Source organism: Megascapheus bottae, chromosome 10 (assembly GCF_031878675.1).
Source record: "Megascapheus bottae isolate mThoBot1 chromosome 10, mThoBot2.hap1, whole genome shotgun sequence".
Classification (NCBI taxonomy): Eukaryota; Metazoa; Chordata; class Mammalia; order Rodentia; family Geomyidae; genus Megascapheus; species Megascapheus bottae.
The window spans coordinates 56259886-56272262 of NC_143518.1; the positions used below are offsets into that span (position 1 = coordinate 56259886).

General features: G+C 52.7%; 1 protein-coding gene across 1 annotated transcript; it reads left to right on the forward strand.

The window, feature by feature from the left end:
- Positions 1-4214: 4214 nt before the first annotated feature.
- Kiss1 (KiSS-1 metastasis suppressor) lies at positions 4215-7291 on the forward strand. The gene is made up of 2 exons (XM_090341639.1): positions 4215-4335; positions 6911-7291. Exons 1-2 carry the CDS (start codon positions 4236-4238, stop codon positions 7216-7218), a joined length of 408 nt encoding a protein of 135 aa, XP_090197765.1. The 5' UTR covers positions 4215-4235; the 3' UTR covers positions 7219-7291.
- The last annotated feature ends 5086 nt before the right edge of the window (positions 7292-12377 follow it).

Genomic DNA, 12377 nt, shown 5'->3' on the forward strand with positions numbered 1-12377 from the left:
ACAGTTCAAAGCCAGTCCAGGCAGGAAAATCCACAAGATTCTTATCTCAAATGAACCCCCAGAAGACCAGAAGAGGCACTGTGGCTCAAGCAGCAGAGCAGCAGCCTTGAGAGAAAAAGCTAAGAGACAGCCCTTAGGCCCCACTACCAACACAATTTAAAAAGAAAAGAGACTGACGTCAGTGCAAGCTGCCTTCCTCACCAGCCATTGATACTCTCTGTCTGTGCACAGTGGTTCAGTGGGACCTAAAGGTAGGGGTGGGGAAACTTGTCTGCCCTCGAGATACTGTACCTGAGCAATCCAAAGCAGTATAGCGCAACTGGCAGTACTCCCTGGGCTCCCTGGCACTGCCCAGGTGTCCAGCGACCATTTCATTCTCCCAGCAAACAGTTTACACAACTGTCTTTCCAACTGGATCCTGTCATGTCATATTTGTCTCAAAATCCTGAACAAATGGTCAATAACTATGGGAAGACAGAGGGAAAGAAAAAGCAGAGAAGCTGTCCCCCACCCCCTTTCTCCCCAGATCACAGAGCCTAGCCTGGGAGCTGCCTTCTTGAGGGAGGCCTGAGCTGAAGCTGACCTAGTTTTCTCTGAGCTCCTGGGTCAGACTGTGCCCTGCCCTCTCATCCTCCAGCTCCTCTTCCTGTGCACTTGAGACAGGGTGTGTCTGTGGCCCTTGTTCCAGAGGGAACACACACACACACACACACACACACACACACACACATCCTGAAGCTGCCCACTCCACTGGGCAGAGCAGATTATGGGCTGAGTGGGTCAGGGTGGGAGAGGGTGGAGGAGGATGGAAAGAATGGGTGAGGAACTCTGCCAGCACTGGAGGGCTTCTGGAGGAGGGGAAGGAGGAAGCTGGCCCCAGTCACAAGAGCCTGCAAGAAGGTGCAGGGCGTGGAGCTCTCTTAGCAGGGTCTGGGGCAAGAGGCAGAAGTGGGCTCATTCCTGCAGCCATCACCCTGGCCTTATAAAAGGAGCTGTGACAGGGACAGGCGAGAGTGCGCCTGGAAGCTGGCGCCCTCCCTCTGGTGTTTGTCCCCTCTGCAACATCTCTGTAGAGCTCCTGAGGGACAGGCCTGGGCCAGGGTGAGTATGCTGGGCGCCTGCACTTGGGGACGGGCCGGCCTTGCCCCAAGGAGCCCGGGGAGCCGGCCTGGGCTTTGTCCCAGGACTGACCTAAGCAGTGGGCAAGCTGGGGTTGATTCTGGGCGGGCCGCGGATCATCTGGGATGCAGAGTGACCTCTGGGACTTGGTTGTGTTCCTGAATGGAGGACCCTCGCAGACCTCAAGGGCTCTCCCTTGCTGTGGAGGAAAGAAATGCAGCAGGGAAAAGCTGGCTGGGATGAGGCACCAGAAGCTTCTGGAGAGATCTGGGGCATGCCTTGGGCTCACGGATTCAACAGGAGCTCCCAGAGGAAGCAGCTCCACTTCAAAAGCTTACTTGGTTGTTTTTTTTTGGGGGGGGGGGAGGGTACTGGGGCTTAAACTCAGAGCCTGGGTTCAATCCCTTCGTTTTTTTTCACTCAAGGCTAGTGCTCTACCACTTGAGCCACAGCTGCACTTCTGGCTTTTGGCTGGTTAATTGGATAGAAGAGTCTCATGGACTTTTCTGCTTGGGCTGGTTGGAGCCACGATCCTCAGATCTCAGCCTCCTGCGTAGGTGCATGTGCATGTAGTATGAGCACGTGGTGTGGTGTGTGCACCCGTGTGTGTCCCATGTGCAGTAAGGGGTGTGGCGTGTGGTATGGTGTGAGTGGTATGATGTGTATGTTGCATTGTGTAGTGTGTATATAGTGTGTGTGGTATGTGGAATGCTGTGTGTGTGTGTGTGTGTGATACACACTGCATGTGAGGGCGTGGAGAGAGCTAGCCAGCATGGAGTGGAAACACTATAAGGGGAGGACCCAGCGGGCTGCCCTCACCACCGGCCTCTGTCCTGAGCAGCCAGAACACCCCACTGCAGCCCCAGCTGCCCGCCTGGCCCCAACAATGGCTCCAGGTGGAAGCCACAGCTCCTCCACAGAGCGGGGGGGCAGGGTGGGAGGAATGCAGCCCTGGCCAGTACCCAGGCACTGCTGTGTACCCCAGCCCCAGCCCCGAACCTGGGTGACACTCCAGAGACGACTGCCAAACACCCCAGCACCTGGGTGCCCAGGGCGTGAAATGCTGTTGCTGGTTGTCTTCTAGTCCAATGCAGGAATCCTGCCTCTATTGCATTCCCCTCCCCCAGCTGCAGACAAGGCGGTGTATCCCACCATCAAACACTCTGAGGGTTTGATTCAAACACTCAGAGACCTGGCCAGTGAGGTGTGGGGAGGGGGCAGAGAGACATGCTCATGTCCACCGAAGGCAGAGCTGGGGCCTGAGTCCAGTACTGACTGGGGTCAGGACCCTTTATCTATCTGCCCTGTCCCACGTCCTGCAAAGGTGGCGGCAAGGGGAGTGGAAAACCATGGAGGGGGGGACCACATAGAGGAATGCCTCTGGCCATGCTCTGCTGGGAGCTGATGGTCACAAATGCTACTCACCCACCCTTTGCTCATGGACAGACACCTGGCCAGGACCATTTTTTTTGCCTAGTATGCAGTGCTCCTGCCTCTCCAAGAGGCAGGAGTCCTGGTATTTGAACTCAGAACCTGGGCACTATCTCTGAGCTTCTTTGTGCTCAAGGCTAGCACTCAACCACTTGAGCCATAGCATCATTTCTGGCTTTTTCTGGGTATGTGTTACTGAGGACTGAAACCCAGGGCTTCATTCATGCAAGCACTCTACCACTAAGCTATATTCCCAACCGCCAAGATTGTCTTTAATTGTGGACAATCTCAAAGTGTATATGACTTTTTCTAAGAGAAATTGGATTTAAGAATGGGAGACGTTGGGCCGGGAGTTTGGCCTAGTGGTTAAGGTGCTTGCCTAGCATGCACGAAGACCCAGGTTCGATTCCTTGGTACCACATACATAGAAAAAAAAGCCGGAAGTGGTGCTGAGGCTCAAGTGGTAGAGCTCTAGCCTTGAGAAAGTCCAAGGACAGTGCTCAGGCCCTGAGCCCAAGCCCAGGACTGGAACAACAACAACAACAAAAAAAAAGAGAGACGTGGGGTGGGAGAAAGCAAAGAAACACGAGATGGTAGAGGAAAGGAGCAGATGAGGCTCAGGAGACACAGGTCCTCCCAACGAGAAGAAGACAAAGCCAGCTCAGTTCCTCTGAGCTGTGCTCTGGACTGTGCAGATGGCTGACCTGCTAAATCACAGAACAACTTTTCTCGCCCCTGAATTACAGGCCATAGAGCAATTTAATAACAATCTTCAAGGTTGCAAAGGGCTCCGAGAGAGCGAGGTGATTGCCTCCTTCTTCATTTTCCCCCTAGAAATGATAAGGAATTGAGTTCCTATTCTAGCAGGAAGGAAACAGGGCCAGATTCTGGAAGATATGTTCTAAAGGGGAGGGAGGACAGATAGCTGTGACTATATGCAGAACCCAGCAGGAAGGAAGCAGAGCCCGCGCTCAGCCGCCAAAGAAAATGTCTGACCCTCACTCTCACCATACATAGCATGTCTTGCTTCTCTCTTCAGCACCCTCATCAAGAAAACCTGCAATTTGGAATCCTGGCCATTCTCCAACCTGAACACCCTGCCCCTTCTGCCTGATTAGGGTCTTCCTTCCTTCCCTTCATTTTTTTTTCTTTTTTGCCAGTCCTGAGGCTTGAACTCAGGGCCTGGGCACTGTCCTTGGACAGCTTTTGCTCAAGGCTAGGGCTCTGACATTTAAACCACAGTGCCACTTCCGGTGCTGTGTGTTGTACCGAGGAATTGAACCCAGGGCTTCGTGCATGTTAGGCAAGCACTCTACGGCTAGGCTAGGCTCCTGGCCCCACCCCTTCGTTCTTATGTCTCTACTATCCTCACCTCCTCAGGAAGCCCTCCTGGAGAGCTTCCCCGAGCACGAATTCCACATTGACTGCACTGTGCCAGTGATTTTGATCCTGTTTTTCTGTTGGGTTTTTCCGTTTATCTCTCCCTGAGGCAGGAGCTTTCTCCTCCACGCTTTCCCTTTTACACAGGGCTCTGGCCCCTGCACCCAGCCCTAACTCTGTGTCTAACTCTGTGTCTGACCTAGTTCTTGATCTCCCCCCCTGCCCCGTCTCTCTCTCTCTCTCTCTCTCTCTCTCTCTCTCTCTCTCTCTCAGGACACATTTAGAACCTGCTGCTTCTCACCAGGATGGGCTCCCTGATTCCTTGGAAGCTACTGCTTTTCCTCTGTGCCACCTCCTTTGGGGAGCTGGCAAAGGTGGCACCTGTGGAGAATCCTAGAACTCTAGGTATGCATTGTCTGGGAAGGGAGAGGGGACAGGAGAGAGGTTGCAAGATGAGACTGCCTCTTAGATGTAGCCAGCCTGCTGATAGGCAGTTTGCATTGCATTTGATTGGCACCTAAGGCACGCGCACACGCGCACACACACACACACACACACACACACACACACACACACACACAGTGAGGCGTGGAGGAGTGATGGCTCACCAGTGTAGTGAACATCAGGAACCTGACCTATGCTCAGGTGCCACCAAGACCTACACACTATGTTCTCTGCTCTGCAGTGGCCATTTCTCTGTGCAGATGTTGGAAAGCAATTTTGCATGCAACTTACTTTTGTGTGCGTGTGCCAGTTCTAGGGCTTGACGTTAGCATCTGGCACTGTCCCTGAGCTTTTTTCTTGCTCAAGGCTAGTTAGTGCTCAACCTCCTGATCCATTGCTTTATTTTTGGCTTCTTGGTGATTAAGTGGAAATAAGAGTCTCTTAGGCTTTCCTACCTAGGCTGGCTTCAAACGGTGATCCTCAGATCTCAACCTCCTGAGTAGTCACGCTCACAGGCCTGAGCCAGCAGTGGCCAGCATGTAAGTTGTTCTGACCTACTAGCTCAGATATGGAACACGGAAAATAAAAAAAGACAACCTAATCACAAGTGCTTCACGCCCGCCAGTTTTTGCAGTTCTCTGGGGACCAGTTCAGTGGCAAAACAGACAAGCCCCGACCTCACCCCAAAGTCACTCAGCCAAATACCACAGAATCACAGCAGGAGCCACCACACCCCAAGAACATAGCTGCTGAGCAACATGAGGTTGCAGCAGTATGGACCCTTAAGCCACAGTGAGGGTTTGAATCCTCTTGGTCATCGGCATTCTGGTCAGTCTAGAACCTATACTTAATTGCTGTGGAATTCAGGACACACTTTGCACACATGCCCATAAAACACCCCGAGGAGAGCAGACCACCCCCACCCCACCCCACATACACACCATGTGCTTTGCTTGGTGTCTTCTTTCTGGGGCAAGGGGGCTGCTCTAGAGAACAGCATAGCACAGGCCAATGGCCTCACAGTAGCCCAGCAGCCTTCTTGCTGCTGAGTGATGTCACTGGGATCCTCCAATCCCAGCCAGGCCCTGGGCAAGGTGGGAGGAGACTTACTGACAAATTACTGTGAAGTCTAGGCCATGGCCATACTTCATTTCCCCAGAGCCAATTGGGGCACTGAGGAGCCTGCTCAAGGCCGTCCTTCACCCCCAACACACACCCACCCACACTCCTGCCTTCATTTCCACTTAGCTTTTGCCATAACTGACTGGACTCACTGCCGACTCAGAGCCAGTCGGCCTATTTTCCTGCCAACAAATATAGTGAACTTAATGAGCCCTTGCATGTCAAGTGCCCTCCAAATGAGCCTTGTAAGACTTCAGAACCAAGGGGAGAAATTACACTTGGGTGGCAGGGGAGGTGAGCCAGTTAAGGTGACCTAGATATTGTCTGGTCTTCATTGAGCCCCAATGCAGCTCATTTGTGGGTGTCAGTCCTTCTTAGGGACCAGGTTGCAGCACCGAGGTTAGAGGGCACAATAGACTTGGTCCACTTTCTTTTTTCTTTCTTTTTCTTTCTTTTTTTCTTTTTTTTCTTTTTTTGCCAGTCTGGGGCTTGAACACAAGGCCTGAGCACTGTCCTTGGGCTTTCTCAAGGCTAGAGCTCTATGACTTGAGCCACTGCACCACTTCTGGCTTTTCTCTATGTATGTGGAATTGAACCTGGGTCTTCATGCATGCTAGGCGAATACTCTACCACTAGGCCAAACTCCCGACTCACTCAGTTTCTTTTTTCTTTTTTCATGAGTATATATATATATATTAGTCCTGGGACTTGAATTCAGAACCTCCTGTTCCTTAGACGTTTGTTTTGCTCAGGGTCACATGCTTTACCACTTGAGCCACAGCTCCACTTCCATTGTGTGTGTGTGTGTGTGTGTATGGTTAACTGGAGGTAAGAACGCATGGACCTATGTACCCTGCGTGGTCCAGCTAGGACCCTCAGCCCCCTGAGTGTCTAGGATGACAGGCCACCAGCGCCCTGCCTCCACTTCCTTGGTTTCTGTTATTCCAACTTTCTCGTTGGCTTTTATATATTTAACAAGCATGGACTGAGGCACTGCTCCAAGCACTTGAGACATAAGGAGATGGAGGAGCCTGGCCTCAGGTCCCAGCAGCACTCCCAGTCCAAGGGGGTGAGCAGGATGCTGAGGCTGAACAAAGGGACCAGGCTTGGGGCCAGAAGAGGGGCCGAGCTGCCAGTCCTCTAAATACTGTGGCTTTTCTTGATTTCCTAATCCCAGCCTGTTTGCTTCCTAAAAGGAAGTCGTTTCATACAAAAGCGCTTTAGGATGATTCTAGAAATCACTCGAAATCAAAGCTCTGTTGAAGGAGCAAATGGCCCAAACGCCCCCTGCTAGAAGGATGGTGGGGACGGAGTCACCTCCTCTCTAAAGGCAGGCCCGGGAGGAGGACCTGAGCCCCCAAACTTCCTGCCCAACCAGACCCCCGGCCTCACCTCCCTGTGCTCTCTGTCCTAGGCCATCGGCTGGTGGGCCCGGCCCCCTGGGCGCAGGGCCTGGGGTGCACAGAGGCCAAGCTCAGCCGGGCCGCGCTGAGCCCCCGGGAGGCCTCCCTGTGCCCACCAGGCCAGAGCTCCTTGGGACGCCAGCGGCCAGGCCTGTGCGCCCCGCGCAGCCGGCCAAGCCCTGCACCCCGGGGCGCCGTGCTGGTGCAGCGCGAGAAGGACCTGGCGGCCTACAACTGGAACTCCTTTGGCCTGCGCTATGGGAAGCGGCTCGCCACGCCGGGCAGCGGCGGGCCAGGCCGGCGCAGGGGCCGGCCATGAGCTCTGACCCCAGCCCAGAGGAGCTAGCGGAGCTGTGGCTGGGCCCCGGGGACCCCAGGACCCTGAGGATGGTATGGGCATTAAAGAAATGCAGCCAGTTCACTGGGGTGTGATTTGTGCCTTTTTTCTGGTTGATTGCTTGTGGGGTTTGAACTCAGGGCTCTGTCCCTGAGCCTTTTTGTGCTCAAGGCCAGCACGCTATTACTTGAGCCAAGGCTCAGTGTCACTTCTGCTTTTTGCACCTCGGTTCATTGGAGTCTCACCGGGACTTTTCTGCCCAGAATGGCTCGACATTCTGATCTCAGTCCCCTGAGTAGCCCTGTCTGGCCATGGCTAATTTTTGCAAGCTGCTACAGGGCAATCATTTCCTTTTCCAGTGCATCTTTGGCTGACTTGGTGATGTCTTTGGTACTTCTCAAACTAGAGGAGCTGAAGAGACAAGCCCCACGCCCCACTCTGTTGCATCTCAGCCACAACAATCATGCTTTAAAGAATTACAACAAGCCAGGCATGATGGCTCATGCTTGTAATCCTAGCTACTCAGGAGGCTGAGATCTGAGGATCAAGGTTCAAAGCCAGCCCCGGCACAAAAGGACCTGAGACTCTTATCTCCAGTTAACCTCTAGAAAACAGAAAACGTGGCTTGGCTCAAGGGTAGGGTGGTAGCCTTGAGCTGAAGAGCTCAGGGACAGCGCCCAGGCCCAGTTCAATCCCCATGATCCACCAAAAAAAAAAAAAGAATTACAAAGAACAGAAGAGCTCAGATTGGATGCTGTTTGAATATTTGAACAGCATCAAATTTCCATAAAATCTCAGCTAGCCACCACTGGTGGCTCAGCCCTGTACTGTAATCCTAGCTACTCAGAAGGCTGAGATCTAAGAAAGAAGGTTCAAAGTCTGCACAGACCGGAAAGTCTGTGAGACTCATCTGCAATTAATCAGCAAAAGCTGGAAATGAGCTTGGCTCAAGTGGTCGAGTGCTGGCCTTGAGAGAAAAAAAAACTCACACTCTGAGTTCAAGACCTATGACCAGCAGACACACACACACACACACACACACACACACAACAACAACAAAAATGTGAAACAGTTCTCTTCATTTCTAGACTCCTCTCTGCAGAAGGATGCATATTGGGTTGGGGGAAATGTTACAACTCACACTAAGAGTAGTGGTCGGAGCACTGGGTGGTCCCATTGAATACCTTTCCCAGAATTATCATTCAGCCACCTCAGCGGCTGAACCTGGAAGACAATGCCAACTTCTGATTGTCCTGTTTACTAAGGTTCTGGGGCTTCTAATTGAGTCTCTGCTGGGGCTTTTGGCTCCCAGACACCCAGGTACAGGAGCAGCCACAGTGGATGGGGCCCACTGGGCTCTTTCAGAAGTCCAGGGTTGTCCAGTACTTTATGCTATTGCTTCTCTTTACTCCTGTAATGTTGTCATGAGTCCCTGTTTGATCGACAGTTGCTCTCACTTTAACAGGCAGAACGCTAAGGTCTGAAAAGAAAAATGGCTCCCTAGAGGCACACAGCCAATGACTGGCAAGCCCAGTAGCTCTCAGTCCAATGTCATGGTCATGACTGCATTTTCAGGCAGTTCAGGGGACAGGCTTGCGCCTTGAATCACCACCTGGGGTGCAGATCAAGGAAAGGTCAGTCAGTTTTGTCAGTGGGCTACATTCCTGGGGATTTAGTAGCTGGGAAAGAGAAAGTTTGGTAAGGAAGAGTCAATAGAGAATCCCCAGGAAATTTACCATCTAGCCCACAAGACAATTTAGCCCTGTTTGATGATCTCAGTGTCCCCCTGGCCCATGCTGCATTATCTAAGGTGGAAATTGCTTTCCTAGGGGGAATTTTAGGTTCCACACCCCCTCCCCACCACCTCCAACTTCCAGGGAAGCACCAGTGTTCCACCCACCCATTACCTAACCAGGATCTCCACAGGATGGAGGCTGAGCTGTGTTGCTATGGCAATGTGATAGGCTGCCATGGGAACTTAACAACCTGCCCCACCCCCATCTTTACCCTTGAAACCGCCCTCCAGGATTTCTCTAATCCCTTATGCAGCTGTGAGCTCCTGTCATTGCATGTCCTAATGACGCCGTGGGTACTGGGAAGGGCGGCTCATCTCCAAACAGCTTGGGTGTGTTTGGGGAGGGGCCTGGAGGACTGCTGCCTTAGCAGCAAGACAGTGACATGTGCTCACTGATTTAAAGGCAGATCTGCCTGTGCATGGGGTGGGGGTGGTAAAAGAGTAAATAGGAGAAACTGCATGAATATTCATAGGCGTGTGGCATGTGCCCTTGTGTGTGGTGCAGGCCCTCCAGCTGTATTGCAGGCCCTGTCAGCTCTCACAGCTACCAAGATCTCTGTTTTGGCTGACCCAGAGGCCCTGCCTGCTTCAGTAAATAGCTGCCCACAACTGCTACCTGAGAGACTCTGGCCTTTCTGTTCTTGTCTCTATGTCTTGGGAAAAGGATGGGGGGCTCCTGTGGGACAACGTGGGTCTTTGGTTTATGTGGTGCTCCTGTAGTGAGAGGAAAGCAGGGGTGGAGAGAACACCTGGAGGCTGTGAGAGCTGAGGTAGAATCTTGCGAACTTTTTGCCCAAGCTGACCTTGAACCAAGTTGCTAGGGTGACAGATTTGAACCATGGCACCTGGGTTTCCAGCTTTTTTTTTTTTTTTGCTAGTCATGGGGCTTGAACTCAGGGCCTGAGCACTTTCCTTGGGCTTTTCTCAAGGCTAGCACTCTGCCACTTGAGACACAACACCACTTCCAGCTTTTTCTATGTATGTGGTACCAAGGAATCGAACCCGGGTCTACATGCACTCTTACCACTAGGCCAAACTCCCAACCCTTCCAGCTTTTTTGTTTATTTGTTGACACCTAACAGACTGTCAGTGCCATGTTGGGGAAAGCAGTTCCTCAGGTTACCAACGTTAATGCTTTAGGGTACAGAGTCTGACCTAACACATGGGGTGCATCTTACTTGGAGAGCCTTCTTGTGGGTTCTCCCCTCCAAATTCCCAGCCCCCTGCTCACCCTCCCCTTTCCCCTTGCCCCTGCAGTGAACCAGACCTGTGTGATCTGCCTTCGGTTCCCTGCTTCAACTCTTCAAGGGGCCTCAGATTGGGATCACCCCATCCTAAGGCTGAATTCCCATCCCCCAAGGCTGAGGTGGCTGTGCTCTCCTCTCGTGCCCCGTCCCCGCATCCTCATGGTCTGTCTCCCCAACTCTCCCAGACCCCAGAGCTCTGAGTAATCCTTCCTTCCTTTAGACCACACAAGGCAGCCCTGAGTGGTTATTAAAATCCGCCCTGGTCTTTCTCTTCAAGGTCTCTGGGGCTCATTGTCTCTGTCTGATTAAAAATTCCTCAGAGAAGCCAGCTGGGACCCTTCCGGGCTGGGGAGCGAAGCATGAGATGAGAAGGAAGGAAAGGTGGAAGGAATCGGCTTCTATTTTATCTTTCTCCTGCTTCCGTGCGTGCGTGTGCGCGCGTGTGTGCGTGCATGTGCATGTGAGTCGGTGTGCTCCAGTACTGGGACTTGAAGTCAGGGCCTGAATGCTATTCCTGAGCTCTTTTGCTCAAGGCTAACACTCTACCACTTTGAGCCATAGTTCCATTTCTGGTTTTATGATGGTTAATTGGAAAGGAGAGTCGTATGGACTTTTCCTGCCTGAGCTAGCTTTGAACCATGGTCCTCAGATCTCTGCCTCCCAAGTAGCTACGATTATAGCCATGAGCCACCAGCACCAGTTCCATTTGCTTTTATGAACAGCAGCAGGACCTGCCCAAAGATCCTTGGCTCCCAAACACAGAGCCCAGTTTCTACCCTTTACTACCTTTTCCTGACAGGAGTCTTGGTGAGTTTCCTGATAAACACTGGTGCCAGGAATTCATCCATACCAGGTTCAAAGCTGCACTAATAGGGTTTTGCTGCTGCCCAGCCTTCCCTCCCTCCACCCTTGACCCCTCCAGATTACCTGTGACCTCTAGTACCCAAATCTCCTTGGGTTTACTATTATCATGGAGAAGGGTGGGGTTGAGGATTGCCCTGTTCATAGGTCCCTTGAGACACCTCTCCACCAGGGCCAGCAGGACAGACAAGATGGCCCTGCTGGATTCATGCTTCCCTTCACTGCTTCTTACAAGGGCTCTGTGTTATGGGCAGAGGGCAAGGACTGCTAAATCCTCTCCTCTGCCCCCACCTACTCTACTTCCCTGACCTTGAACTTGAGCTGACGCAGCCTGGGCTGAGATATGACCTCCTGGAGAAGCTCTGTGAGAAAAACTGGACCCTGGGCAGAGGGCCCGGGAGATGACCTGACAAGAGTCACACTCACCCTCCTTTATGTCACTTAGCCCAGGATGCCAAAAGGCCCAAGTTCAGGGGGAGGGAGACCTGCCTAGACTGTCCCCTCCCCTCCAGCAGAAAGGGTAGCCGGGCAGGGAGGGCCCTGTGGCTGCAAGAGGACCAAGGCAATCTTCACACATCAGAGCTGGAAGGCCCTGGGCAGGGCCCCAGGACCCTCATACCACAAAATCTAGGAAGCTAAGGCCTGCTGCTCCTGAAGCTGTCAGCTTTGCCATCCTCAGCTCTGCATGGACAAGAGGCTGCCCTCTGCTCGGCCTCCCTGAGGCCAAGCGCTCCAGGTGGCCCCGCAGCTTCTCTCTTCCAAGTAAGCTTCTCCAGGACCCTTGGCCAACCTTTGGGACTTGATCTCAGGCTCCTAGCTCATTCTTCCTCTAGATCACAGGTAGTCTGCTTGGCAGTGGGACTCAGTGTCCAGTGCTCTCCCATCCAGTGTTCCTCTCTCAGGCACTGCGCTGGGCCTTCCTGGCCACTCTGCAGACAAGTTCCTGGCCTCTGCTGATGGAATTCAAGTCTCCATTGGATTTTCCTTTCCTCACTTCTCATTTGCACTTGTGTGTGTGTGTGTGTGTGTGTGTGTGTGTGTGTGTGTGTATGCAAGTGTGTGTGCATGTGCAGATGCACAAGTGCATGCACTGGGAAGGAGAAGGGAGAAAGCCCAGTTGGGTAGGTGAAGATCTGGGTTACTGCTTTGAAGCTCATCAGGACACCAGTGGCTCACACCCATTATCCTGGCTACTCAGGAGGCTGAGATGTGAAGATCATGATTCAAAGCCAGCCCAG

What these genes read in the sequence shown, in the direction of transcription:
- Kiss1 (XM_090341639.1), top strand. Translation starts at nt 4,236, where the DNA reads ATGGGCTCCCTGATTCCTTGGAAGCTACTGCTTTTCCTCTGTGCCACC. An exon ending in GGAGAATCCTAGAACTCTAG is followed by an intron (nt 4,336 to 6,910) that starts GTATGCATTGTC and finishes TCTCTGTCCTAG; the next exon opens with GCCATCGGCTGGTGGGCCCG.